This window comes from Peromyscus maniculatus, chromosome 7 (assembly GCF_049852395.1).
Source record: "Peromyscus maniculatus bairdii isolate BWxNUB_F1_BW_parent chromosome 7, HU_Pman_BW_mat_3.1, whole genome shotgun sequence".
Lineage (NCBI taxonomy): Eukaryota > Metazoa > Chordata > Mammalia > Rodentia > Cricetidae > Peromyscus > Peromyscus maniculatus.
Genome location: NC_134858.1, coordinates 67,957,596 through 67,970,603, shown reverse-complemented (window position 1 = coordinate 67,970,603; position 13,008 = coordinate 67,957,596). Strand labels below are relative to the sequence as shown.

Sequence of the window (13,008 nt, the reverse complement as noted above, 5' to 3'; positions counted from 1 at the left end):
ACCATGACAATAGTGGACTAACCTCTGAACCTCTAAGCCAGACCCAATGAAATGCTTTCTTTCTGAGCTGCTGCGGCCATGGTGTCTCTTCACAGCAATAGAAACCCTAGGACACTCAATCGTTCCTCTACTGAGAGTATAGGGAAAACCGCCTTCTGCCTAATTGCAGATCCCACCACTGTCTGATCTCCTGAGATCTGCTGTGCTGAATGCAGCAGGCCCAATTGGAAGACCTCTTTCCAGTGATGGCTGGCTTCCTCGTCCTTGAACAGGTCAGGGCTGTCTGATGAGGGTGTCTGTAAGCCTCAAGCATCTTTGTGGCATTGAACATCCCTCTGGTTTGAAATCCCATTACAGAGTTTTATAAATAGCCCTTGTTGAGTTAGTGAAGCGTGTTCCCATGGCAGCCTTGGACCAGCTTCCTTGAGAATGAACAGTAAAGAAGGGAGACCAAGGAACAGAGTTTTACTAGCACCAGAAGTCCGTGACTTCGCAAGGATGCTTCAGCTCAGCTTCTCTTCGATCGGTGACAGATTGTGTATGCATGCGTGTGCACATGTATTCATGTTCATGTGGCAGCCAGAGGACAACCCTGGCTGTCGTGACAGGATGGATTATGCATGCACATGTATTCACATGCATGCATGTGCATGGGGAAGCCAGAGGAACCTTGGATGTCATGAGAGGACAGATTTTTGTGGGCATATTCCAAAGATGGTTTATAATGTCCTTATGTATTAGTCAAGGTTCTTGAGAGGAAAAGAACTGAGTGTGTGTGTGTGTGTGTGTGTGTGTGTGTGTGTGTGTATGTGTGTGTGTGTATGTGTGTGTGTGTGTGTGTGTGTGTGTGTGTGTGTGATTTATTAGAGTGGCTTATAGGCTGTGATCCAGCTAGTCCAACAATGACTGTCTGCCAACACAAAGGCAAAGAATCCAGTAGTTCAGTCTATGGGGCTGGATGTCTCTGCTGGTCTTCAGTATATGCCAGAGTCTCAAAGAAGTAGGCTCTAATGCCAGTGAAGGAATGGACTTGCAGGCAGGCAGAGAGAGGGAGCTTTCTTCTTCCATGTCCTTTATATAGGCTGCCAGCAGAAGATGTGACCTAGATTAAAGGTAGGTCGTCTCACTTCAAATGATTTAATTAAAAAAAAAATTCCTCACAGATATACCAAGCCACTTGGGTTTTAGTTACTTCCAGATGTAGTCAAGTTGACAACCAAGAATAGCCATCACACCTTGTTACATTTTCCCCCCTTAAATATTAAATGCCCTGACTCAGGCATTTCTAGAATGTCATGAAGCACCTTGAAGAGTCTCACGCCACACAATCAGCACCCAAAGCTAAAGTTATCCATATTAAGTGGTAAAAATAGAAACATGCCATGATAAAAACCCTGACATTCTGACATTAGAGGATGGGATGTCTTCGGTAAGGTATACAGGAGCACTGGCCTACAGGTGGTGGCCTGGGTTTGGTCCCAGTCAGCTGACTGTTGTGGTGCAGATGTTACCCACATGGATGAGGACTGAGTTTTTCCTCTCAGGGCTGTGACCGATCAAGGCACCACTCAGTGCAGTCTCCTGCACTAAGGAGGTAGTTATGGATTCATTCTGAAGCCTTGTTTGGGTTTTCCTTGGATGGTCTGTTGGTTTGTAGACAGGATCTCATGTGTCCCAGGCTGGTTATGTAGCTGGGGATGAACTTGACCTCCTGATTCTCAGACCTGTACTTCCCAAGTGCTGGGATTTCAGGCATTCACTTGTTACCCCCGAGTTTATAGAGTTGCATGTTCCTTTTTAATCATTTAGAAGTTATTAGTATTATTATATGTGATGAGTGTTTTGCCTACATGTATAGCGGTGCATTATTTGTGTGCCTTGTGCTGGTGGAGGTCAGAAGAGGGTGTCAGATCCCCAAGATCTGGAGTCACAGATGGTTGAAATCCACCATGTGGGTGCTAAGAATTGAACCAGGGTCTTCTGAAGGGCATTTTTTTTTTTTTTTTTTTTTTTTGAGTCAGGGTTTTTCTGTGTAACAGTTCTCTGGCTATCTTGGAACTTGCTTTTCAGACCATGCTGGCCTCAAACTCACAGAGATTTGCCTGCCTCTGCCTCCCGAGTGCTGGAACTAAAGGCCTGTGCTACCACCATCCAGCATTCTGGAAAGTGCTTTTAACTGCTGCGTCATCTCTCCAGGCCCCTCTTTAATCATTTGATTCTCCTGTCAGACTTCAAGAGTAGGAGGCATGAACAGAGACCCCTTAAACCATAAACTGCTGTTAAGCTTCCCTGCCCACAAGCTGCTCATCCATCCCACATACTTGTTATAGTCACGAGACTGGAAACAGCAGTAGTGGATATGACTGTACCATCTTTTCTTTGGGGGGAAGGGTTTATAACCCACAATAAATGTCACGAAAGAACAAGGCATTTCACTGACTCCTTTATGTTTATTTAGGAGGTAGGGGAGGGGGGCAGAGGGGTCACAGGAGAATTACCTACAGGGGAAGGGTAAAGGGAGCATCTGCTGGGCTGTGCAGGAATGCAGTGATTGCTTCTGTAGGCGAGGAGGAGAGGGTGCATCTGTAAGTACCTGGTGCGAGTCCTGTAAGAAAACCTACCTTCATGGATGGGTACAGTGGAATACTACCTGCTGCATTCATACGTGCTTCTAGATTTTTCTATATACAGTATATGATCACTTTTTATAAATGTACAGCTCGGGAGAAAAAAGATCTCTCTTATTATAAGCACAGCGTTAAACATAAAACCAACATGGGCCAGCCACATTACAACCAAAGACCAAGAGGAAACAAGACCAACAGCCTAGCATCCAGCTTCTGCCCCACCAGCCCTGGCCCTGGCTCCCGTGGGCTCTGAAGAACGGCCTGTCCTTGGCATTGACACAAGGGTGCCTGTTCACACCAAGTCCAGCCTCCAGGGGGCCGGTCCTCCCAGGAGGAGGGTTAGCAGGGAGGAATGTATCAGGTGTGGAAGAGGAATGAATGAGACATGCTCTTCAACTAAGGGCACTGTCAAGAGTGGCCACCTGCTGTTCCCCCGGCCTGGTGAGTGAGCCAGGGGGCGTGGGGTAGACGCCTGGCAGGTGGCCCAGCGGCCCCTGCTACTCTCCCCAGATTTAAATACAATAAATAAATCTCAGTGGGTGGTTGTTTTTGCACTCATGGGGATGAGGCTGCCTTTTAGGATCATTTATGGAGTGACACTCCTTGTTCCTAATGCAAGCTTTCCTGTGTCTTCCATGGGGAAGGTGCCAGAACAGCTTCAGGCCTTGCTCACTGTGGATCAGAAGGGGAGTCCCCAGAAAGTCCCCTCTCCAGTCCACGCCTGGAGCTCCTCGCCTGCACGTCAGTCTCTAGGCGCCTCAGATCTTGGTGACGTAGTTGTTGGGAAACAGGCCTTGCTTGCCTCGTAGTCTCCCCGTCCACCAGCCAGAAGGATCTAGGAAGGCAAAAGTACAGGTGAGTATGGGCCACACTCCTGCCCCTGTGGGCTCAACTGATTTGTGAGCCACACTCCTGCCTGTCCCCCACACCCCACTCCCTACCCCGTGGGCTCAAGTGACTTGTGGGCCAGCATGGCATGAACCAGTGTGGTGGCCCATGCTTGTAATCTCAGCACTTAGGAAGTAGAAGGAGGAAGATCAGAAGTTCAAGGCCAGCCTTGGCTAAATGAGACCCTGACTGAAAAAGAAAAGAAGAAAGATAAAAGTGACTCCTTAAAACAGGCATGGAACCAGGCGGTGGTGGCGGCGGCGGCGGCGGCGGCGGCGGCGGCGCACGCCTTTAATCCCAGCACTCCAGAGGCAGAGGCGGGTGGATCACTGATTTTGAGGCCAGCCTGGTCTACAGAGTGAGTTCCAGGACAGCCAGGGTTACACAGAGAAACCCTGTCTCAAAAAAAACCAAAAAAAAAACAAAACAAAACAAAACAAAACAAAACAAAACAAACCCCAAAAAACCACCACCAAAAACCAACAACAACAAAAGCAGACATGGAAACGTGGCATCAGTCATGTCCCCTCTAGGTAGGAAGCTTGCGGAGCACATGTGAGAACGCTTCTAGCCGTGAGCCCCATGGGATCGACCTTGGCCAGGCCTGCTCGGCGCGCGGCAGTCTGCCCAGGTCAGCGTGATGCAGGACGACTCAGGCCCTGCTAGCCCGTCTCTTCCCGCCGCTCTCGCCATTCCCAACCCCAGCTCAGAGTCTGCTTTTAGAACTGGTTCTGCCTCAGTCCTGTGTGCTCCTTCCCATCTTCACTCATCTCCTGTCTCTGGATCCTTCTCAGCTGAGCTCTTCAGGATGTTTTCATATTTCAGTGGTCTATCAGCAGCTGTGTTTGTTGTTACTTTGTTTTCAGACAGGGTCTCCTATAGCCCAGGCTGGCCTCGAACTTCCTATGTGATAGAGGATAACCTGAAACTTCTGCTCTCCTGCCTCCACCTCCTGAGTTCTGGGATCTCAGACATGTACCATCATATCCTGTTTGATGCAGTGCAGGATCGAATTCGGGGCTTTGAGCTGGATAGGTACTCTTCTACTAACTAAGTTATGTCCTGCCCAACACCTTTGATTTTCCAGCTTCTCAGATTTCTACAATTTTGGGAGAGCCTTTCCACATGATTAGGAACAAAACTCGGTCATACTTCTAAGACACTTTTCTTTTTTTAAATACATGTAAATATTCTTTTTAAGATTTATTTATTTATTCTGTATACAGTGTTCTGTCTGCATATATACCTGTAGGTCAGAAGAGGGCACCAGATCTCATTACAGATGGTTGTGAGCCACCATGTGGTTGCTGGGAACTGAACTCAGGACCTCTGGAAGAGCAGCCAGTGCTCTTAACTGCTGAGCCATCTCTCCCGCCCCACATGTAAATGTTTATTTGGATTTTTATCTTGGTTTGGTGGAATGAAGGACAAATCTAAAGCAATTTTTTTGAAGTGAGGAGTGAAGAATTGGATGGTTGTGCCAAATATCTGCACTACTTCCTCTGAAAGAGGATATTTACAGGAACTATGTAGGGTACTTATTTCCCCAGCATGTGGATGTCAGCGTCTCTGCTCTTACCACAGTAGCAAAACTCAGAAAGTTCTGAAAAGTAAGTTTTTGGTTACTCATTTGGTGGGAAAACTTGACCTGAACTGATATGAATTGTCTGGAAACTTTCCTCCAATGGAGTGTGAACATTCAATGCACCATATCATAGGTGTGTGTGTGTGTGCGTGTGTGTGTGTGTGTGTGTGTGTGTGTGTGTGTGTGTGTGTGTGTGTATGACGTCATGTATACACACTTGTACACAACCTCTCCTTCCTTAAAAAGGGTATTAAAAAAAAAAAAAGTCTTGATGGGCCAGATAGCCCAGGCCTGTAAATCCCATTTCCTGGGAAGTTGAGGCTGGAGGATCGTAAGTCTGAACTTGTGCCTCGGCTACAGAGTGAGTTCGAGACCAGCCTAGACAACCTAGTGAGACTCCATACTAAAATAAAAAGTCAAAAGAGGAGTGAGAGCACAGTCTAGTGGTAGAGTGCTTGCCTAGCATGCTCAAGGCCCTGGGTTCAATCTCTGACATTGTAAAAAGTTCTGGTCAAATAGTTTGAGGCCTGGCTTACCTCTGTCTACACAGTGGTTCTCAACCTTCCTAATGCTGCAACTCTTTAATACAGTTCTTCATGTTGTGGTGACCCCAACCATAACATTGTTTTCATTGTAATTTTGCTACTGTTATGAATCGTAATGTAAATATCTGACATCCAGGATACCTGACATGCAACCTCTGTGAAAAGGGCATTGGACCCTGAAGGCGTCGCGACCCACAGGTTGAGAAACACTGGTCTACACACTCTGATAAGCGAGCCCTTGAACTCCCTGCACGCTCTCGGGGAGGCTCTTGCAGCCGGCCACACACTTACCTTCTTTAATAATATCAATAACGTCATTGGCGTTGAAGCTGAGTTCGTCCGTGTCCTGAGCGTCATAGGCATACAAAGCCTTGCACTGTGGCACCTGAGGCTTGGGCTTAGGTTGGGGCTTTGGTCTGCCCCCTGCTGGGGGAGGCCGGCTGGTTGTTTGTCTTCGGACTCTGTGGAGAGAGCAGGACCATGTGAGACTGGGACACCCCAAGGAAGCAGCAGGTTTTTTTTGGTGGCTGGGACTACACTGTCTAGTTCAAGCACCTCGACCTGCTGAACCATCTTGCCAGCCTTTACACCATGTTGCCTCAATCCCCCGTTCACAGTGTTTCTAAGGGGCCTAATTTCAACTCCTGGTTCATTCGAGGCAATGCACAGAGACTATCTGGTATCCAGAGTTTAAAATGTTTGCTCTCTGATCCTTTACAGAAAAACTTGCAAACCTCCCTGGATAGAACAGTAGTGGTATCTGACACAAGTACCAGCAAAAGGCAGACTTCTCCCGGTCCCATTAGTTCCTATGAGTGAGCTCTTAGGCCAACCTAAAGCACAGCCCACAAGGGAACTTAGATTACACACTCTTCTATGAGGGTCTTGGGGGTGAGGGAGCAGTGGGAAGACTCCACGGGCAAAGGGCACTTGCCGCCAAGCCTGACAACCCGAGTTCGATTCCCATGCCCCACATGGTGAAGAAAAGGACTGACTCTCAAAAACTGTCCCCTGACCCTCACACATACACCACCACATGTGCACACCTACATCATTCACTAATATGTAAATGTGATTAGAAATAGAAGGTCTGAGGTAAGGATCAGCATGGGAAGGGCTATCTCTTAGGCCTAGCCACATCTACGAATACCTATAGGAACAGAAGTTTTATATATATATATATATATATATATATATATATATATATATATATTACACACACACACACACACACACACACACACACACACACACACTGAGCATATGTCAGCATTTGGTTAGGAAGACCCTTTAGCCAGGGCTAATCATCTGATTTCCCAGCAACAAGACATGGGAGGGAGGGGATGGGGTGGACATGTAACACCCCAGGAGGAAGATGAAAGCCTGCAGTCTGGAAGTTCACAGGGCATGGTGGGGAGCTTACGTGCACAGATGCCCACACACACCTGGGCTCACAAACCCCACCCCCAAATACTTGTACAAGGGAATTCAGTCTCCTACGTGCAAAGGAGGGCGGGCTATTGTCCTTAGGGCAGAGTGATGAAGTCTGGTAGGGGCGGGGAGGGTGTCCAAGGATATTGGGGTGTAGCACACACTCCTCTGTGGAAGGGCCCCGAGGGAGGGAGTGGGAAGCTAAGACAATGGATCCACATGGGCACTGGGTAGAGTGGAAGCAGGAGGATTGCTCCAACATCTGCCTCCATGGAGCCACTTCATAGTCTTTCTGTTGTTGTTGCTCCTAATAGAGTTTTGCGACAGGGTCTGCCTTTGAACTCCGTGCGCAGCTACGGAACAAGGAAGTCCATGCTGATGAAGAGTCCACCGTCTCTAGGGTTTGGCAGACTGGGGACCTCCTGAAAGCAGCACGGAGCACAGCCAGTCACAACAGCCCAGTACCCAGGCTAGGTCAGCCAAGGCCCCAACAGCCTTGGAAACCCAGCCTCTCTCTTCTGTGCCACTAGGGGGCAGTGCTGTGTAACAAACACGGAGAACTAATGGCTTTCAACACACTGCCAGAAATTGATTAATGAGGTCTTTTAGGTACCAGGAGCTGGCCACTCCCAGCCAGGGTGACTGCCAACCCGGCGGCGCAGAAGGGCCCCTGAGCAGAGCTGGCTCAGAGCTGCGGGCTCAAACTTCCAGGAATTGTGTCAGCTACTCGTGAAACACAGTCATTAACAATTAAATCTTACACACTTAACAATTAAATTAGCAAAGGAAATAAATATGCAAGCTTCCTCCCTTCAGAGCCATTTTTCTGTCTCTGGTCTGGAGGTTACGAAAGTCTGTCACTGATGTGAAGTGGCGATACTGTAACTCGGTGTGATTACCAATCCACGCCCCCCCCCTTTGGTATAGCCACGCCCATGGCCTGACATATGGCCATGGTGGTATGTGTATTTACCACGTCTTAGTTTGCTTCCTGCTGCTGCCATAACACACTGATCAAAGCAACTTGGAGATTCTTGGCTACGTGTCCTGGTTACAGTTCACCACAATGGGAAGTCAGGGCAGAACTCAAGGCAGGGGCTGAGCAAAGACCATGGAAGAATACTGCTTTCTTACACAACCCAGGACCTAGGGGCAGCACTGTCCACATCAATCATTAAACAAGAAGATGTGCCATAGACTTGCCCGCAGGTAAATCTGATGGAGGCAATTCCTCAGCTGAGGTCTGTATCCCCAGATAAGCCTAGCTTGGGTCAAGTTCACAAAAACTCAGCCACACGCCCCAGGAAGCGGCAACTGCTGCAATCCAGGCATTTTTGTCCAGTTCCATTGCTCACCCACATGCCCCTGCTCAGGAGACCCTTCCAATAATCACCCGAATTCATCCTGATTGGAAATGTTTTCCTGAAGCGGGAGAGACAGCTCAGCGGTTAAGAGCACTTGCTGTTCCTGCAGAGAACCCTGCTTTGGTTCCCAGCACCCACATGCTGACTCACAACTGTCTGTGACTCTAGTTCCTGGGGATCTGACACCTTCTTCTGGCTTTTGCGGGTACTAGGCACACATACGGTGCACAAACACACATCCAGGCAAAACACCCCTTTACATAAAATAAGATAAAAATTCAAATCCTTCCCTGAGCTAGGCTTGGCAGCACACACCTGTAATTCCAGCACCCAGGAAGCAGAGGCAGAAATATTTCCATGAGTTCAAGGCCAGACTGAGACAGAGCAGGTCTCAGAACTCAAATAAAAACAAACAGCAGGCTTTCTCTCCACGTGTTCTGAACGGGCTGTACCAGGTTTGGGTAATTTTGGCCCCTCTGCTCTTTTGGGCTGTTTGTATTTCTAATTACCCTGTCTCCTCCAGGATTGAAAGCCGTGTTATAAAGCCAGATCATCCACTGGGAGAACGGGGACAGCAGTGAGAATCCTAGTTAACAATAAAGTGTTTATCGCTGCTGATATTTCAATAGTCAAAGTGTACTTCATCCATGGGCCTGCCTGTAACTGTGCAGACATGTTAGCACACAGCTATGAAACCACACACTGCCAAACAAATCTAATATCTGATTATGTGTCATTTCCTTAATTAAAACATTTACATGAGTTACTCTTTCTGTGTGTGTGTGTGTGTGTGTGTGTGTGTGTGTGTGTGTGTGTGTGTGTGTGTGTGTGTGTTGAGGGGATGCATACCATAGCATCTGTAGAGGTCAGAGGGCAGTTTGCTGGCGCTGGTTTTCCTCTTCCACCAAGGAGATCCAGGGGACTGAACTCAGGTCAACAGGTTTGGCAGCGAGCACAGTTAGTTACCTTCTGAGCCATCTTGCTGCTGCTATCTTCAATTTAAAAAATTTCTAATTTTATGTTTACGGGTGTTTTGTCTGCATGTATGTCTGTGTACCATGTGTGTGCCTGGTGCCCTTGAAGGCCAAGAGGGCATTAGATACTCTGGAAATGGAGTTACAGACCGTTGTGAGCTGCCGGGTGGGTGCTGGGAACTGAACTCAGGTCCTCGGGAAGAGCAGCCAGTGCTCTTAATAGCTAAGCTACCTCACTGGTCCTGTATGTGATTTTTTTTGTACAGTGAAATCTAGCTTGTTATGACTTGATGGACAAGTGAAATCTAGCTTTCTTGTTATGACTTGATGGACACCTCAGTTCAGGAAATTTACATACATCACTTCATTGTATCTTTTGTCCTTTAACACAATGAATGTATGAAGAATCCACTTAACTTCTCTTTCTTTGAAGCAGGGCATTATACTCAAGTATAACCACACCAGAACCCAGAATGCAATTTATTTTTCCTAAGGAAATATGCATAGCACATCTGAGTTGCACACTGAGAAATTATCCTGCAAGGTGAATCCTACATCAGTGGTAGGGGAAGACCACGGTGCAGGCACTGAGATCAACGCCAGTTGACATTCAGGGCCTCACAGAGTAAGTACTGGGGGAGTCTCCTGAGATACAAAAAACCTAGCTGGCACCAATCATCTCCAAACTGAGGACTAGTTGATGCCCCATCCTGGTCCACAGGATGTGGGTGTGATGCTGATCAGTGATGAAGCTGTTCTGTGAGGGACATGGGCACAGAGCGAGAAGGAGTTTGTGACTTAAAGTCGTCCCGATGGAGTGCAGTGTCCAGTGATAGCTACAGCAGCGGGGCCTGCCTCCGCTCCTGTACCATACACTGTACAGCCAGTCCTCAGTGTACTCGGGAGTGTCCCCCCGCTAGCTCCCTAGGAACAGATGCAAAAGAATGCGGTAGAGAATTTGCTTAGAATGTGTGAGATTCTGGGCTCGAGTCCTAGAACCACACAAAAACAGCTCCCTGACCTGAAACTCAAGTTGCACTGTGCTTTGTTATATATTTAGTCCTTCTAGAATCTTTAAGAAAAATCCAGAAAGGTGGGCTTTTCATTTATTATCCGTTTTTTTAAAGTTTAATTAATCAATTAATTTGCTAGGTTTTGTATAATGCTTGCCAGGGCTCGTGTGTGGAGGTCAGAGGACATATTTTGGGGGGGTCTGTTCTCTCCTACCATGTGGGTCCTAGGGATCAAACACAGGTCCTCAGCCTTGTGACAAATACCCTTACCTTCTGAATCATCTCTCCAGTTCTCAATTTTTGGCATCTTATTCTCCCCATTATACATACGAAAACACCAAGGCACCCAGGTTAAATGATAAGCATGAGCTGCCTGACGAGCATGGCTCAGTAGATGTTTGATGAGGCGCAAGCAAAAGGAACTACGTACGATAGGAACCAGACTCACGTCCAGCCCTTCCCACTGCGCTTCACCGCTTCCTGTGAACTTTCTGAGCACTCCCATCATTCGCAAGGTGGGTGTGCGCCAGGGAGAGCTGGGGACCAAGCTTTTGAACATCACTGCTTTTGTTCTGTGGATGTGGAATTTGGGTCTTGAGTTTCCAAGGAGGAAAAGAATCAAGTCTTATTGCATTGGCTTGAAACATTACGTTCTGCTCCAAATGCTGAAACCATAGACATTACTGGAAGTACGAGACTGGGTGCCAGGAATTCCTAAGACCTGGCCTTGGCTTGGGCCAGGTTCCGGCTGCTCCTGTAGACTGTAGGTTGAGAATATCGCTGTTGGACGCTTGCTGGCAACTTTAAGCCTTTTGAAAATATGACTCCCTTAGGAGAGTCCTGCCTGATAGGAGACACCTGGGCAGCACTTCCGGCTTCCTAGTCATTCCTCCTTTGCTGCCCGGTGGGAAGCCCTGCCGCCCAGCACCTGCCCTCTTATTCTGGTTCCCTGACTTCTAGTTGGCTTGACCTCTGGAGCGTCTTTGGAAGCCCTCGAAAGCCATTCTCTCATGAAACAGAACACGGGATTAAAAATGGCAACAGACGTTTCCAGGCTTGGCTTCGATTCTTCCACAGTGGACTGTAGGTCGATCACATTACAGTGACCAGAGGAAATGCTGTCCAGCACACTTGGTGTCCAGATGGAGAGTCCATATGGACCAGTGTGAAGGTGGGAAGGGGCTGCTGCCGTGATTGTTACAGAGTCTGCCTTCTTCCCTTGAGAATCAGGACAAGTCTTCTGGGACAAGGCTCTCACTATGTAACCCTGGCTAGCCTGGAACTTACAGAGATCACCTGCCTCTACCTTCTGAATGCTAGGACTAAAGGTGTGTGTCACCCTGACAGGGAAAAAAAAAAGTCGGGCAGATCTTTACCCCGAAAGCATCACTAAACCTTAGGGTTATTTGGAGAATGATGATGTGATGATGCCATTGGTGGCAATCATGTGCAGGAAAGCCACAAAACCAAGGTGGAGATGCTTGAAGGGCTGAGGATGTAGCTCAGTGGGAAAGCACTTGCTTAGCATGTGTAGAGCCCTGGGTTCCACCCCTAACATTACAGAAAAAGAAAGAAGAAAAAGAGAAAGAGAGGGAGGGGAGGACACAGACAGACAGGCAGACGAAAGACAATAGACTTGTTGGAATGATAATTTAGTGAACTTAAAGAAGTTGTTTTTTTTTTTTTTTTTTTTTTTTTTTTTGTTGTTGTTGTTGTTGTTTGAGACAGGGTTTCTCTGTGTAGTTTTTGTGCCTGTCCTGGATCTCGCTCTGTAGACCAGGCTGGCCTCGAACTCACAGAGATCCACCTGGCTCTGCCTCCTGAGTGCTGGGACTAAAGGCGTGCGCCACCGCTGCCCTGCAATTTAGTGAATTTTTTGCTCTCTCCCAAACCAACTGACTAAATGGAAAGTGACTGATACCCTGACAAACCTGAGGTGCTAACAATATCATTTGATATCAGCCATGGTACAAGACCCCAAAGAGATGAAGGCTGTAGAGAATGCGTCTGTGAAAAAACGGAACACTGGGGGGGGGGTATAGGAGGATTAGCACAGGGCTTGGAGGATCAGGGAGGAGGCTGTGGTGGTCTGGTTCTAGGCTGGCAAATTCAAGGTGAACCTTTGGCACTTTGATCTCAATAGGAATCCTCATGTTTAGGGAGAAAGTCCAAGTGTGGGGTTCCCTTTGAGCTCCAACACAGTTTGTCTTTTGGCACAGAGAAACTGTTAAATTTAGGTAACGATGAGTTTCCTGAAATGCCATAGCCAAGTTCTCTGCCACATTAGATACTGAGTTTTCAAGTTTGTGTTGTAGAAAACAAATGTTAGGTTCCTACTTCCTATCCCCCCTTGTTCGTTTTTTAGAAAAAATATTTATTTTTATTTTATGTGCATGTGTGTTTTATGTATGTACACCATCTGAGCACAGTGTCCCAGAAGCCAAGAGAGGGCACCTAATCACCCTAGAAGAGTTAAGGGAGTTGGGAGTGCTGAGAACTGAATACAGGTCAGCAGCCAGTGTCCTTTACCATGGAGCCATCTCTCCCCAGTATCATCCCCCTTCTCAACCTCCTTGTGTTT

General features: G+C 47.5%; 1 protein-coding gene across 1 annotated transcript in view; it reads right to left on the bottom strand.

Annotated features, from left to right (window-relative positions):
• Positions 1–2,430: 2,430 nt before the first annotated feature.
• The window catches only part of Myo1e (myosin IE), a 205,342-nt gene continuing 194,764 nt past the window's right edge, over positions 2,431–13,008 (bottom strand). The window contains exons 27-28 of the mRNA XM_006979281.3: positions 5,937–6,106; positions 2,431–3,462 (exon numbers count right to left, since the gene is read on the bottom strand). Coding sequence (XP_006979343.1) covers positions 3,386–3,462; positions 5,937–6,106 — 247 coding nt within the window. The 3' untranslated portion in view covers positions 2,431–3,385. The remainder of the gene's footprint in view (positions 3,463–5,936; positions 6,107–13,008) is intronic.